The sequence below is a fragment of the Juglans regia genome, chromosome 8 (assembly GCF_001411555.2).
Source record: "Juglans regia cultivar Chandler chromosome 8, Walnut 2.0, whole genome shotgun sequence".
Classification (NCBI taxonomy): Eukaryota; Viridiplantae; Streptophyta; class Magnoliopsida; order Fagales; family Juglandaceae; genus Juglans; species Juglans regia.
Window position 1 is genome coordinate 26,369,963 of NC_049908.1, and position 16,318 is coordinate 26,386,280.

At 32.9% G+C, this 16,318-nt stretch overlaps 1 protein-coding gene across 1 annotated transcript; it reads right to left on the reverse strand.

The window, feature by feature from the left end:
- Positions 1-1,564: 1,564 nt before the first annotated feature.
- Positions 1,565-3,793, reverse strand: LOC108985543 (L-type lectin-domain containing receptor kinase IX.1-like). Its single transcript, XM_018957886.2, has one exon. The coding sequence runs from the start codon at positions 3,789-3,791 to the stop codon at positions 1,710-1,712; it is 2,082 nt and encodes a 693-aa protein (XP_018813431.1). The 5' UTR covers positions 3,792-3,793; the 3' UTR covers positions 1,565-1,709.
- Between the last annotated feature and the right edge of the window lie 12,525 nt (positions 3,794-16,318).

Below are 16,318 nucleotides of genomic sequence, written 5' to 3' on the forward strand. Positions count from 1 at the left end.
GTAATAATCTGCATGGTGAGTTTACTTGAGGGAATTGATTCTTTCAAGTTAGAGGGTTGTGGCTATTATATATTGAGTCAATTTATACGTCAAAATTTTTAAAGAGTGACAACCTGCAAGTACGTTATAAAGATACAGATCCAGCATTATGATCCTATTGTATTAAATGATGCTCTAGGCAATGTGAACTACAACATTAAATATATTGGAGTTCATATACGTATATGAACTCCAATAGATATATCTATATCTCACCAAGTTATAAAAAATGTTTGTATAAAATAATTGTAGAAAATCTTGATCTGCTTGATTAAACATTCCCTTTCATTATGAATATGTGAATGAAAAAAAAAAAAAAAAAATTTGCCAATGCTTACAAGATTTTTTCAGTTGAGTCCAATAACTTTTGAGGAGGAGACCAAGTTGATGAATTTTGGGATGGATTTTTCTAACTAGGGCCCGGCCGGGTGCTTTTGAGTCTTTTTACTTGCATGCTATTGAGACAAATATAAGATAATTAAATTATGCATGTGTCAAGTGCTGTGGATTTAATGTACTTTTCTCGGCTTACATAGTATTTTTACCAATTAAATTATGCATGTGTCAAGTGTTGTGGATTTAATGTACTTTTATCAGCTAACATAGTATTTTTGATCTATTTGTTGTCATATGCACAAATGCAAAGAAAAAATCTACACAACCTTCCCAACTTCCACACACCACACATTTTTTATTTTTTTTGGTGTAACGTTTCTCAGCATCTTTGATTCATGGGTTTTAACTCTTTTTTTTTTTTTTTTTGGGGGGGGGGGATTTCTTCGTTTCTTTTTATTGTGGACTTTGTTAGAGTGAAAGTATTTCCTGGATTTCTCAGTTTATTTATGAATTGTTTTTTTCCCTATTGCAAATCTTTCATGTGGTTTGGTTTCCAGGTCAGAGGATGTCGAGGCCTCTGTTGTTGGTATTTGATTCTTCTCGCACAGCTTCGGTTGAATTTCATTTGATAGTGCCAAAATCAGATTAGAGATTTTTGCTTTGGTGTTTTCCTTTTTGCTAATTCAAAGACAAATTCTGGAAACTCAAATTAAAGATGTTTGAATTTCAAGGTCTTCCAAGGTCTTCAGCGAAACATCTTTTGCCATTGAGTTCAAGTACGTAAGGAAAAAATAAATTAAAAAAAATAAAAAATAGAGAGAGAGAGAGAGAGAGAGAGATAGAAAAGAACAGTTCGGGTCGGAATACCTGTTTTCCGAACTATCGGCTAAATGGGTAAACGGCCAAACGGTTAATCGGAACTATGTTTTTTCGGGTCGAATCGGAAATTGTTATTTCGGGTCGGGTCGGGTCGGATGAACAGCCCTAACTACCATATATATCAAAACTTTAATAGTGGCAAAGGAATCATGAAGAATCTAATTCTAATAAAAGTTTTAAGCAGCATGACTCGATTGGCCAAAATCATTATTGCTATGAAGATAATTAATCACTACAAAAAAATCTAGTATTTCTAATGGATTATTTGCGACGATAATGACTATTTATGATGAAAACAAACTCATTTTAACAGAAAATAATCATTTTCACAGGAAATAACTGGTCACAAATAAACAGTTTTCTTATAGTGAATATTGGAGAATATGAAAAAGAAAAATACACAAATCAATGCGGCCTAATTGAAGTAAATCTATGAAACATGATTATAAGCATGATCAATCGACACCCGAATCTAGAAGAGCTGTTGCAGAACCCGTTGACGTATTTGACAAATAAGTAGAGCAACTGCTACATGAACACTGTGCCCGGTCTTTCGTTGATCCTGTGTGACCCAATGATGTATCGGCGAATATACATGACATCTTCACCGGAGGTAGAGAATACATTGGCACCGGAAACTTTGAGGGAAGTTCAGGCAATGGAACTTCGGAATTAAGAACATTTATCACTTGCTTTATTGAGGGTCGGATAATGGGATCGGGATGGCAACACCATAGCCCAACTACCATCAAGCGTTCCATTTGCTGCTCTTCGAATTCCATGCTTAATCTCACATCAACAGCTTCAAGGATTAGGCCTTTTCCATAGAGATTCCATACCCACTCTACTAGCCTTACCTTGCTCAGTTCTTCCCTTGGGTCCACTGGCTTTCTTCCACACGTAATCTCAAGGCAAACAACCCCAAAACTATAGACATCAGATTCCTTACTTGCCCTGCCTGTGGTGATACACTCTGGGGCTAGGTAGCCCATAGTGCCTGCCAAAACAGTTGTATGTGACCCCAACTCATGGTCTACAAGCCTCGCAAGACCAAAATCACCAAGCTTGGCATTTAAATTTGCATCCAACATGATGTTGCTTGACTTGATATCTCTGTGAACTACACATTGTTCCCATTCTTCATGAAGGTACAACAAAGAAGAAGCCAATCCAAGAGCTATCTTATCCCTTACTGGCCATGTTAGCATAATCTTTCCTCCAAAGAGATGAGTATCAAGGCTTCCATTAGGCATGTACTCGTACACGAGGAGGAACTCACCATGTGCATGGCACCAACCAATAAGTTGAACCAAATTTCTGTGTCTTAAACGACTTATGATTTTCACTTCTGATATATACTCCTTTCTCCCTTGCTTTGATCCTTTCGAGACCCTCTTAACAGCAATTTCTGTACTGGATTCACTTAAGAAACCTTTATAAACGCCTCCGAATCCTCCCTCCCCAAGCTTCCCTCCTTCGGCAAAGTTGTTTGTTGCATGAGCGAGTTCACGATAAGTGAACCTCCTTGGCCCAGTTCCCTTTTCAAATTCATCATCCATAAAGACATCATCGTCCAAACCTTCATTTTCTCCATCACCCCTTTTTCTCCAATAGACGAACCAAAGTAGACCTAATCCACAACTCAATACACCAAAACCCACACCTAAACCAACCCCCAACCCCACTTTGTTTTTTTTGTTAACTTGATTTTCGACCTCCAAACTTGAATTGAATGACCAAGAATGTATTGTATGTATTTCTGTGAACCGACCTGTAGCAGCGGAGAAACCAACTCTAACCAAATCAGGCCACTCGCTGAAATTAACTTTATGGGAAAGGCTGGAGTTGCCGCCAAAGACAGGATTATCAACATACGTTAGGAAAACACTAAGATTTTGGGTGGTTGAGTTATAACTTACCCATGTGTTTGCCATTGATGCATTCCTGATGCTGCTTTCCCATGTGACATTCGCCACAGAGACAATGGAATTGACATTGATTCCTACATGATGATCGTTTGGATCCCATTCGTTTTGGAAACTGTCAAACTCAACTGCCACAATTTTATTCACTGAGGCGTTGAACTTGGATTCAACATTAAACAGTCCAAGCGACCCACCTTCTGAATTATTAGGCATTTTATATTCAAATGGTGCAATGAAGAAGGCAATCCCGTCACCATATTCCGATGCATTCAAAGCATTGATGACGAAGGAGAAATGAGTACTAAAATCTGCAAGCTTCCCTGTTCTTGCATCCCTGAGGCGGACAGTTTTATTATATGAGGCTTGACCTACACTTTGAACGATGGAATCATCGCGTTGATTCTTTGTGAGTTCAATAACTCCATCACTAGACCGTGGGGATGCATCACCCTCGACTCTTATATTTTCGGTCATTTGGAAACTAGGGAAGTCGAAGGAAAATGACTTAGCATGGGGAAGCACAAATAAAAAGAAGATGAAGAATTTATTGAAAAGGCGTTGATGGATGTTTCGAGGTTGAAGAAAGCATGAAACCATGTTGGAGAGCGCCATTGTTGAAATGCATATAGAAAGAAAGAAGTTCGTTTATATATATTATATGCATGCAAGATCTGGGATGCTAATTCAACATTAATATGGTTTAAAATAGTTGGTCAACATTATATGCATATATTGTTTTCTAGATTACAATTGCTCGATCTGTCTAGATTACAAGTGTCAAGCATGATCTTGAAAGAAAGTTTCAACCAAATGTGGCCGGCATCCGATACCTAGAAGACAAGCCAATACGAGTTCTAACTATATTTATTTAACTCGTGCTTCTGTGTTTTGTTATATTAAGGTTTCTTGGACTTAGTTCAAATGCAGACACGTATCTATGTACGAATTAGTCTTTGTCGAATAAATATTATATTTATCATCATCAGTATGTCATCCACTCGATCCCTAAAATATTAATGGATTCATAAAATATTATTTAAGTGAAATTTGTCTGCCGGCCATCATATATAACTCATGATGATGGCCGCACACTACATAAAAGATCCTAGCCGGCACTGGTCAGCACTTTATTCATGTAAAGTTAATTGTGAAGGTTTATCGATCGTCAATAGCATAGAAAACGAGATGGCTAATTAAAGAGATATATAGATGATCAAATCAAATTTAGATATTCTAGAACGGATCTAAAACTAATAAATATTTTACAGTGTTACAGACACAAAAATAAACTCATAAATTGACGTAATTTTATGTAATATTTTGATTATATATTTTATTATAAAAGTAACAATCTGACATATATACCATATCATAAAAATACGTCATTTTGTGAGTTTACTTTTATATAATCATTTTGTATCTAAAATATTAGGCATAATTTTATATGACTGCTAATTGCCAATTGTTTGCATCTAGCATGTATCAAAGAAAAAGGCTTAAGCTTGGGTTATAAGCTTCTCTATCACGGCCTTCATCATGCATATATCTACAATATATAGAAACGTGAATGATAGATAAACAGTGTTTTCGTCTAACATTTTTTTCTCGATTTTTTCTCTACTTTTATATTTGTTTTCCCTTTATGTCCTTAATTTATGTTATCTTCTGTTCGTATTTTTACAATTTTATTCTTCTTTTGCCGACAATGTATGTCGTATTCATCATTTCTATTAGACAAAGAATCCAACTATATACACTAACAAATCTGAAGCAAAACTTCACATATCTAGAATAAAACGTCAAGATCTGTCAAAGTTTATAAACATAAAAACCAAAAAAAAAAAAAAATTGAACAATAGATCTGAAGTAAAACTTCTCAGATTTAGAATGAAATGTCCAGATTTGTAGAGTTCAAAACAGAAACAAAAAAAAAAAAATGGATCTGCAGAACAACAAAAAAAAGAAATATATAAAACAACAGATCTGAAGAAAAATTCCTCAGATCTATATAGTAAAGCGTATAGATCTCTTTACTTTTATAAACATAAAAAATAAAAATAAAAATTTATTCATTTGTTTATTTAGTAATATCAAATTTATTATGCTTTTTGAAGTGTATTTAGATCGACTTCAAAAAAAATGTATATCGACTCAGATCTGTAGGAAATGAACAACATGTATTCTATTTAAGAATTATAACTATACAATTTTCCTGTTTATTTATCAATTTTTTTTTTTTTTTTTTTGCAAATTTGCTGCTTTTGTTCTTCATTAATTTACTGTCCTTTTTATAAAAATTACTAGAAACAACGAATTTACACTTTTAATCTATTATAAAAGAGATTGAGAAAATTTGTATGGTAAAGGAGCACTAGAAATCGTGAACTTTTTGTAGTTCCAGGTCTGTTTTTTCCCTCCGAATTATGCTTATGTTCATTAATTCATGTAACCTAGAATTTTCTTATATTTGATTTATTACTTTGTGCATATAGTAATTCATGTAATCTAGACCAGACTTCAAAATAAAATTGAAGAACTTTCTTACATATTATATGGTAATAATCTACATTTAGAAGGAAATTTCCTTCTAAATATATATAAATGCAAATGTTAAAGGATCAGTATTTTCGTCTAACATTTTTATTTCTTATTATGCCCTTACTTGTATTCTTAAATTACGTTCTGAGCGGTGGGTGAACATCCTCTGTCAGTAATAAGTCATACACAGTCGGATTTGTACAAAAAAAAACCATTACAAAAAATACCAGTCCGATTTTTCTCACACCATTACAAAAAATATCACTCGGATTTGTACCAAACAAATCTCTTCAAATTTCTAAGGATTCACAAAGAAAATTTCTAACAAAGAAACCGACGTAGAGAGAGGGAGAGATGAAAGGAAATAAGAAAAAAATTCATTTTGAGGACTCTAGATAGAGATATGTTTAGATTTCAAAGAAACAATGCAAATCCAAACAAAATTCTTTCAAATTTGTATAAACTCACTACATATATCATATCCATTTACATTGACATACCGATGTACATCAAAACAAACCAAATTGAATGATCTTGTATTTGAATGCTTGGACATAGGCAAGTTGTGTTATATTGGGTTGGAATTGATTTGAGCCATGAATGAAGCTTATATGTGTTTGGGATTGGTGTATAAATAATATGAGCAGATTTATACATTGAATGTGTTGGTTTCAATGAACCAAGAAAAATGATGTGAAGGTTGGGAATTATGTGGAGCCATGAATGAAGCTTATTAAAATTTTGAAATTTGTAATTGTGTTGGATTGATGTAGATGAGCAGCAAATATGTTAGTAAATTTTATAATTGATAAATTTAGTATGAGTATGGATTTGAATTTACATGAGGAATTTGAAGACCAAGAATTGGACAGATTTGATTATGTTAAGTGTGCTATGCATGAACAATGAATTGTGTGATGGGGCTTAGTTTAGGAAACTTATGCATTTTTTCATTGATTAAATAAATTAAAGTTAGTTTAATTATAAACAAATTTTAATTAAATGTAGTTGTTTGGGTTAGTTATAATCTGTCATTGGTTCGGATATAATAATTATAGCATATATTAGACTATTTGTTATGATTATTTTTTGCTCAGACTCATGTTTTTTATTTGACCTTTTTTTTTAACGAAATCTCTTAGTATTTTGCCGCGAATGAAACTCGTGGCAAATGCTTCTTTTTTTTTGTCATAAGTAATTATTTCCCACAATAAAAGTTTTTCATAAATAAGTATTTCCGACGAAATATTTTGTGGAAAATATATATTTTCCAAGAAAGTATTTTATCAGAAATTCCAAATATCACTTTTTCCACGGAGATATGTCGTCGGTAAACACTTTTTGCCACAACCTCTTTCCATGGAGAATGATGTTATTTTCTATCACATTATACCATATGAGACCTTATTTGCCACGAAGAAAAAAAGTTTTAACCGCCACAAATGTCGTGTGAAAAAGAAGGTTTTTCCCATGAACTTGTGGTTTGGTGGAAAAAGACTCTTTCTCCACCTATTATATGCCACGAGTCTCTCACGAAATAAATTGATGAAAAAAAATATTTTTCCCACTAAAGATATACTGTTTCCCACGATTGTCACTTCTGAAAAAAATCCGTACGTATTTGTTGTAGTGTATATAGTGAGTTTTCAAATATTCTTTAACCTATATATATACATATATATATATTGTCAACTAAAAGAAATTTATGCAAATTAGTTTTGATCATAATTTCACACTAATGGGTTCTTTATTATTCTCTTTTCAAAAGTATTAATTAAGAGAAAATTCAAAATCACGTACGCGGTCATGAGAGAGCTCTTGCCCATTACCAACAGCTCTTCAAGTCAAGCCAACGCTTTGGGCTTTTCTTTCAAATTTTTGTCTAAATTTAAGGATTTTAAGTGTTAGAGATAGACATAAAATCTTAAAGCATTTATTGCTATCCAATATCAACATAAATTTTTCAGGCAGCCTTAAATTATGCTTAGTAAATGTTGTAATAAACTTATTAATTCATGTATCTATTTCTTTTTCATTAACTCATCTCAAATTTGGACAAAACTTTGAAATTATTAATTTCAATAAATTAAGTTTTAATATTGCTTTAAAAACTCCAAAATTTATTTTATCTTTTTCAAGAAATATTTTGGCCACAAAAATATTTTATAAAAATAAACTTACAAATTGATATATTTTGATATAAAACGTAAAATTATAAAATAGATTTAATGAATTATATAAACCCAAGCAACTTTATGAAATCTGATCTTGATATGACCACAGCACTTTTTATTTTTGTTTTTAACCAGAATTTAGAGAGTGGATGAATATGATCTTGATATGTCTTGACCTCCAAAAGAAAAAGAGGCCCAATATGGGAATACCCACCGCCCGCCATATGGATATGCATGCACAGAATTTCCTCTGGCCATGTTTGGTGACTTGTGTACTTCTGTTTGGTATTTTGGGCCTCTTAGACCAAAAATTGGATTGGACATTATACCATTTCGATCGAGCTTCCTAAGACACAAGAATTCATTTTCCACTTGCTAATAATGAGGGGAATTAAAACTTGTTAAGGAATTTAATTCTACTGTTCTCTAAAAATACTCTATAAAACAACAATTGTGCGAAATAGACTCCGTGCCTTAAATAATTTTCCACTACAATAGGAAGTAGTGTATATATATATATATATAGTATTTTCTTTCCCGTGACAAGGATTTCAAAACTTTTTTAATAAACTAACTCTTGACTAATTATAAAGTACTTCAGTATTAGGTCTGTCCTAGTACAGAAACAAACGGGACCAACGGTCGCAGACAAAACCAACCATTGCTGACAGGAACCGACCGTCGGAGTTCGGAACATGTAGAGAACTAATCAACCGATTGTAGGAAATACAAGAAACCGGCATCGATCGGTTCAGTCTTAGTCTAAACAGGTTCAAACTGCCAAACCAGCCAATATAATATATATATATATCTTAGGTAAAACAACATCGTTTCACTTAAGTGATTTAAATGACATTATTTTATACCCACGGTTTTGAAAAACAATATATATGAAACGATGTCGTTTGGGTAATTAGGGCTTCAACCGTAACCCCCAACCCCACCCCCCCTCTCCCCCTTAGTACGCCATTCCTTCCTAAGCTCTTTCTCTCTCACACACTCAGACTCTCTCATCTCCCCCTCTCTCTCTCTATGATGCCATTGATCCATTTGAGATTTATTGATGAGGTTCTTGTTCCATTTTCGTCCCTCTCTCCCTCCATCCATTTGCGTCGTTTCAGGCTTTCGACTCTCTCTCTCTCTCTCTCTCTCTCTCAGATTCTCTCATCTCCGATTTATTTGAAGTTTGTTGATGGGATTCCTGGAATGATTTTGTTGTGAGATTTTTTTATGGGATTCTTTTAATTTTTCTAGTTTTTATAATGATCTAGTTGTGAATTTTTTTTTATGGATTTCTGAAGTGAAAACCAACGGGAACACCGCTGAACCGATGGTAACCGGCCGAAACTACACTGATCAATTTTATCCCCCTTAATCGGCCAGTTTCGGTCGGTATCACCCACTGAAAAACATGTCGGCACACTGATAGTGTTGATTTTCACCCCTATTCAATACGGACTTGTGTTACTAATTTCATCGTATCATAAAATATAGGTCAGCCATGTTAAGTACACAAGTTTTTTTGTTTTCAAGGAAAATTTATTTACTTACCCTCGCATTGGGCAGAGAAATTTCATATTGGACTAAAACAGCATTGAGGGTTAATACGCGGTAAGAAATCTCAAAACCAAAGCTTTTGAAAACACATTATCCTATTAGAGTAAATACAAAAGTTCACTTATATAAACGAAAGTTGAAGAAAAGTGATAAGAGCAACTAGTTCAAGGCCGCAAATGAGTTGAAGTACTATATGTATAGATGCATGGGAAGCCGGGAAACAGACTAAAAGAAACCATCAAAGATTGCTGCTCCTAGATTGGCAAGCCCATATGCATGATAAATGACACTTTTGATGAATGTGAAATAAATTTGGTTTATGGTCATTCCATTCACACAAATCCCCATATTAGAATAGTTTTTTTTTTTATATAACAATAAAATAATATAAGATGAATTTAGTTTTGACTATTCACATCAAATATTCTCTATTATTCATTTATTCATTATATAATAGTAATGAGTAATTAATAATTAAAAAAATATTTTTTTTAATTATTAATTTATTTTATTTTATCATATTTTACCATTCTACCTATAATATATTAATTAGTAATCACATTCTAATTAAATTATGTTAATTAGTAATCATATTCTAAACAAAAAAAGAGAAGGTTTGATACCATGCGAGGCCCCCCAGCACATGAGCCATGCATTAATGGTTTTTTTTTATGAGTAAACCGAAGTCTTGTATTAATAGTTACTTAGAAAATATAAACATTTACTTTAATGTAATTAATTTACTTGAAGTCATGCCCCCCAAATATCACCTGGTAATATTACTTTGGTTCAACTTGAAAGTATACATGAAAGCAAAGAGAGAAATAAATGATAAAATATATATTTTGGTATATCTATAGTAACTAGCAAATTTGGAAATGATTTTGGTGTTCACTGTAGTTAAAGTCCAAATATTTGGATTTTAACTAATCCATTGTGATGATATTTTGGAGTCTAATAGCTATATATATATATATATATATATATATATGTGTGTGTGTGTGTGTGTGTGATGGATTTAGCTTTTAACTAATCTATTGAGGATGCTCTTAAACCCCCTATGCAATCGATCGATCTATCGACTACGAGCAATGTGTCCTTTTACAACAATTTTATTTTTGCCGTAACAAAAATCATGACTGCTAATAATTGGTTATTGGGATGCTTACAATGTCGCCGTGCATGAGGTCTATCGCAAATTAATGATCTGGTCAATGTGAATAGCATATTAATGTTTTGCGGCAAAAGTTTTTATCTTTTGTGACCATTTTTCCACAACAATTACTCTTTCTATTTCGCAAAGCGTTCAATGAAATGTATTACGGCGATATAATAAGCCGTCGCAATAAGTCTTTAGGGTTTTATCAGCTCGATCGATCGATAGATCCTCTTTCTTCCTTTTGAAACCCTACCCCCAATTTCAAGATGCAACCCTACCTCCTTTTCTCCATCTTAACCCGTTCGCACATCATCACCTTTCTCTGATCAGCCCAACAAGCTGGACGTTCCAGGTAGCAACTTTTTTTAAATGCACTGATTTCTTAATAACATGATCTCCTCCATTGAAGCATGTTTGTTCTCTATCCTTGCGCAGATGCAGTACTGCAGCAAAGGACGACGTTGAGAGGTCGTAGCGCTGGCACTAAACCTCCTGTTATCATTCCAACGAAGGAATCTTTCATCAAATTTGTCTACAACCTTTGAATGCAAAAGGTATGTAAAAAAGGAGATCATACAATAAAGTACTAATTGCTTTAATTTCCTTGGAAAATCCATTTCCGTCGTGAGCTTTTTGGGATTCAAATGTACATCTACGTACCTTTTTTTTTTTTTTTATGCTCATTTTATGACAATATCATGTTTTCCTATCGCTAATTTCTGATCTATCGCTTTTGATACACTATATATCGTTTTTTGCATCGCAAAGTGCTACTAAATGGGAATTAAATAAGATAGATGGGACATGAAGTAATTACAAATTTACAAAACATGGCAACTACAAAAGAAACCTTGATATGTGGCCATGCGTTTAAACAATTAATTAACCCAATGTAGTTAGTTATGGTACATAAGAATTAGAGTAATACTACATACAGTTGTGGAATGCATAAGCGTTGTGCAGTCGCTTTGAAAAAGAGTAGGGTCTACTATTAAAAAATTAATTTCTTTTCATGTGGGTCTCATATTTATTTATTTTTTTCAAAGTGATTGCACGACGCTTGCATGGGCACTCACGACTACAACTTTCATTTTTCTAAGAATTAATACTCCAACAAAACCCTCGAAAGGAAATCAAAGTATTATATATATATATATATATATATGTGATCAATAGATCAGCTTTATCTGTTGGTGTAGATCGACCTTATAATTAAGGATCGATATATATGATATCATTCTAATTTTGTGCATTGCTTCATTTGGAAGCTAATTAATTAGGGAGTACGTCAAGACCGATCGTCAGAATAATATTATTGCAGCTGCTTGGATCTTTATTAATGTCGTCGGAGCACTTGGTATTTGTTTTTGTTAGGTTCTCAAATTTTGAAAGTTAAAAGAAGTATTTTCAAGATCGATGCTAATTAAAGGGCACATAAATAAATATATTCTCCACCCACTTTGTCTCGATCGATAATCTTTTACGTTACACAACTAATTTGGACGACATCTTTAATATATAATACCGGCCGATTATTATATTCGGCCTTAATTTAGACATCAAGAATCATCTTAATTGGCACTCAAATTAATCGAACATGCCCTTATTATATTAATAACTTGTTGTACGTAATTAAAGCTGGCGTACGTCCAATGTCACCATTATTGCTAAAATAACGATGATTATGTAAATATATATATATGATCATGAAATGCATGTCAACCTTCCCAGCAGCAACATCTGTTATAGACAACCATATATAGTTAAATTCCACCACATGGACATGGTCAGGTACTAAAACTATAAAAGAAAAAAAAATTACAACATATAATATTTCTATATTAATATATATAATCATATCTACAAACAATATCATTAATAGCGGTCTTTTCTGGAAAAAAATAAAAAAAGTAAAAATAAAAAATAAAAATAAATAAAAAAAAAACAAGGCTAGTTTTTGAATATGCATCAAGCCAATATCATTAATCAAGAATCAAGAACGTACATATAATATTACTAATGCTCTCTGCAAATTTAGTAACTTTGTGGTGAGCCTACTTAAATGCACTTCCAACTCAGTCAAATCTGTTTAAGAGGAAGATTGTTGATCATCCAAAGTGCTCAATATGTGAGGTAGAGGAAGAGACAGTAACACATGCTTTATGGGAATGTGAGTCTGCTAGAGATGTTTGGAGCCAATGTTCCAAAAGCATTCAAAAAAGCCATTTCTCACATATGGATTTTGTGGAGATTTTTAAAGCTATTACAGAAAGTATGAGTTCTGAGTGCATTTAGGAATTTGTTATGGTAGCAAAGCAGATTTGATGGAGGAGAAATGAGTTTATTTTTAGCCAAAGTTTTAAACATCCTAATCATATTGTCTTGGTTGCTAATCAGAACATGACAATGATGACAAAATTGGAAATGCAGAAAAATGATTCTTCAGCACAGAGTAACAGCAGCATTATTGTTTGGCAGCCCACCTCCTAGGCACTTTTACAAGCTTAATTGGGATACGTCAGTGGTAAACACTAGAGCTAAAGTTGGGATTGGTATAGTAGTCAGAGATTGTGAAGGAAAGATAATGGCAACAATGAGAAGAAATCAAAGCCTTCTTCCTCTTCCTTCTTTAGCTAAAGCATATGGATCACTATTGGCAGTGGAATTTGCACTGGACCTGGGGTTAACAAAGACTATTTTTAAAGGGGATTCACTACAAACAATCCATGCTTTGAAGAAAGAGGAGGATCAACTGTCCAGCATTGGCATGTACGTCTTTGAAGCCAAGATGAAACTCAGGAATTTTGTTACTTGGAATGTCACTCATGTTAAGAGAAGTGGCAATGTGATGGCTCATGTATTGGCACAAGATGCCTTAGTCATTTCTAATGTAATGGTTACTATGGAGGATATTCCCTCATGTATTTCAGATTTGATTTAATGAATCAAGCTTTAATGCTTCTTTTCAAAAAAAAAAAAAAGTAACTTTGAACATCATGGGTACGTATATATGGCAAAATAATCACTTTTGGCCGGAGTGAAGAGAAAATTAGGGTGAGTCAAAGAACCCTAAAAATGGGAACTAGGTTAAATTACTGTAAAATGCCAACATCATGATGTACAGTACTCATGTATGCATACTAAGTATAAATATATATATATATATATTCAACTAATTCTTCGAGCTGTCACCCATCAAAATATATGCACATGAAGTACTAGTAGTACTACTCGAGGTTTTTTCAAGTATACGTACGTGAAGTACTGCAACTCTGCCCATTCCATGAGCATGTGATCAAGTTTAGGGCATGGGAGGGACATAATATATATAAATCTCCTTTCCAATTAAAGATGTGTGTGTGTGTGTGTGTGTGTGAGAGAGAGAGAGAGAGAGAGAGAGAGAGAGAGAGAGAGAGAGAGAGAGCCATATATATATATATATGAATGTATGATCTACTTTAATTGGCTGGGGAGGGTAAAATGAAAGCTAGCTATGATGAAGCTCATGTGCTTTCTTCTTAATTTATGCTACTGTTTGCATCACAAACTAAAAGATGTAGTTTTCAATTGTATAAATGAGTCTGTAAAGCGACACAATCCATTGTTGGGATGATAAAGTAAGTGAAAATGTAAGCAAAATCACCTTTTTCTTGGACTATGTAGGTATATGATTTCCTGATGATTGACACCTGGCCAAGTTCTTCATTGCTATCTAGGAGGGATAAAAATTTGAACTAATCTATAGCTTAATTAGCCTATTAATCTTGAACTTGGTGTACTCTCCTTAATTCAAGGGCCTCATTGGAGTTCCGTAGTCAGATATCGAATCTTATTGGTTTAAGGAATCACGTTCACGTGGGTTTAGCCAATAGGAATTGGTGTGTTTAAAAGCTATGATTATATTGGTGCATTTAGCAGCCGCCTAACCACTATATGAATGAAGAAAAGATAAAAGCAAAGCACTAGGGTTTATTATTAATTAAAGTGATTTAATTAATTTAGTACCAATTTGCCCATATAAAATAATAATAATAAAAATAATAAATATACCTTACTTTCATAACACATTATACAACTATATTTTAAAATGAACGGCAGTTTAATAAAATATTTTATAAAAATAGCATCATTTTATAAAAATATCCTTATTTTTTAAACATATATTGTGAAATATACTGTGTAAATATTATTACTCTAATAATAATAAGAATAATAATAATAATAATATGTGCCTTTTTCATAAGCTACTCCATTTTTGGCCAGACAAGAACTCGCGCACCTATAGCTTTGTGTTACTGATTGTTTGCCATTGGGCGATAAAAGCGTGGGAAGACCCCCCTCGATTGGCGAACAGTACTGCTGAGTACTCTAAACCTCCACATATATATATATGTCCAACTTTACAGTGGCACGTGGTTGCTGTTGATGGTCGATGCTGACGATCCATCCTGTTTATAATACGAGAAATTTTATTTGCAGTCGTGAGTGAGAAATTATGTGTATAATTCTAATAATGAATAAGAATAAAATGAGAAAAAACATTATTTTAAAAATGAAACTATTGTAATTTTAAAATTTTTTTAAACATAACTTTATATGTTTGTATGAACTGTATGTATGGAAATGATATTTTCAGTCTTGAAATGCGTAATCCCAGCATACTTTTTTAAAATAAAATGGATAAATTTAGGACCCACTTGAAAAAATATTTATGTTTTAAATGGTGGACCTCGCTTATGTTTTTTCAAAATAGTAGGTGGTACTGCATACTTCATGAAGATTGTATATAGCATTACCACTATATATTAGGGTTTTAATTAAATGTATTGATTAATTTATCTTGTGTAAACAATATTATTAAGTTTCATTAATCTGATCATCGGTCTTAATTGTATATGTTATCTTCAAGAAAGTAAACATATTATATAAGGAAGATGCAAAATTTATCTTTCCAATGTTCTCTATGATCATCATCAGCAAGAGGAGGACTTGGTGCCGAACGTGAAAATTTTATATGAATTAGTAGGATGCAGATCGTGTATAATAAAGTAATTTGAGATCCGATCTCATTTGTTTGGCATGAGGAACACTGAAGCGTTAAGAGGCAATAAATATATATATATATATATGACCTTTAAATTAATTTGGATTTGGAAGACTTTGATCACTTTCTTGCCTCTATCTTTCCAACTCCAACCTCTTCCCAATCCATGGTTGATGTTACCATCTGCAAAATTATCTGCAATATAATGCTATAATTTCTGCTGCTCAGTGCATGAACACATCATGATCAATATTAATTCATGCAAGAATGAAAAAAGATCACCACAACACGTCCCTCGATCCATTAATTTATAGTACGTTTAATCATATTCAAAATTTTGGAAACAGATGTTTCTGACGCCGGAAACTTTATTTCTTTTCATCAATTTTCATCAAAAGAGCTACTTTTCTTTGGTCATGAAAAAAGTACTGATCATGGGTAAAATTCCATCTTTTAAAACTAATATCCATGTCTCATGCATACACAAGATCTATATATACATATATATATATATATATATCTGCCATATATATCCAGTCCCCCATGCATAATAAACTCGCTTGCATGAGTTCCAAAGTTGAATCTAGGTTACCAGAAAAGGCTGACATCCCACTACTACAACAAATACGATTCATATACTTACAATGCTTATCTGATCGATCTGATA

What these genes read in the sequence shown, in the direction of transcription:
- LOC108985543 (XM_018957886.2), bottom strand. Translation starts at nt 3,791, where the DNA reads ATGGCGCTCTCCAACATGGTTTCATGCTTTCTTCAACCTCGAAACATC.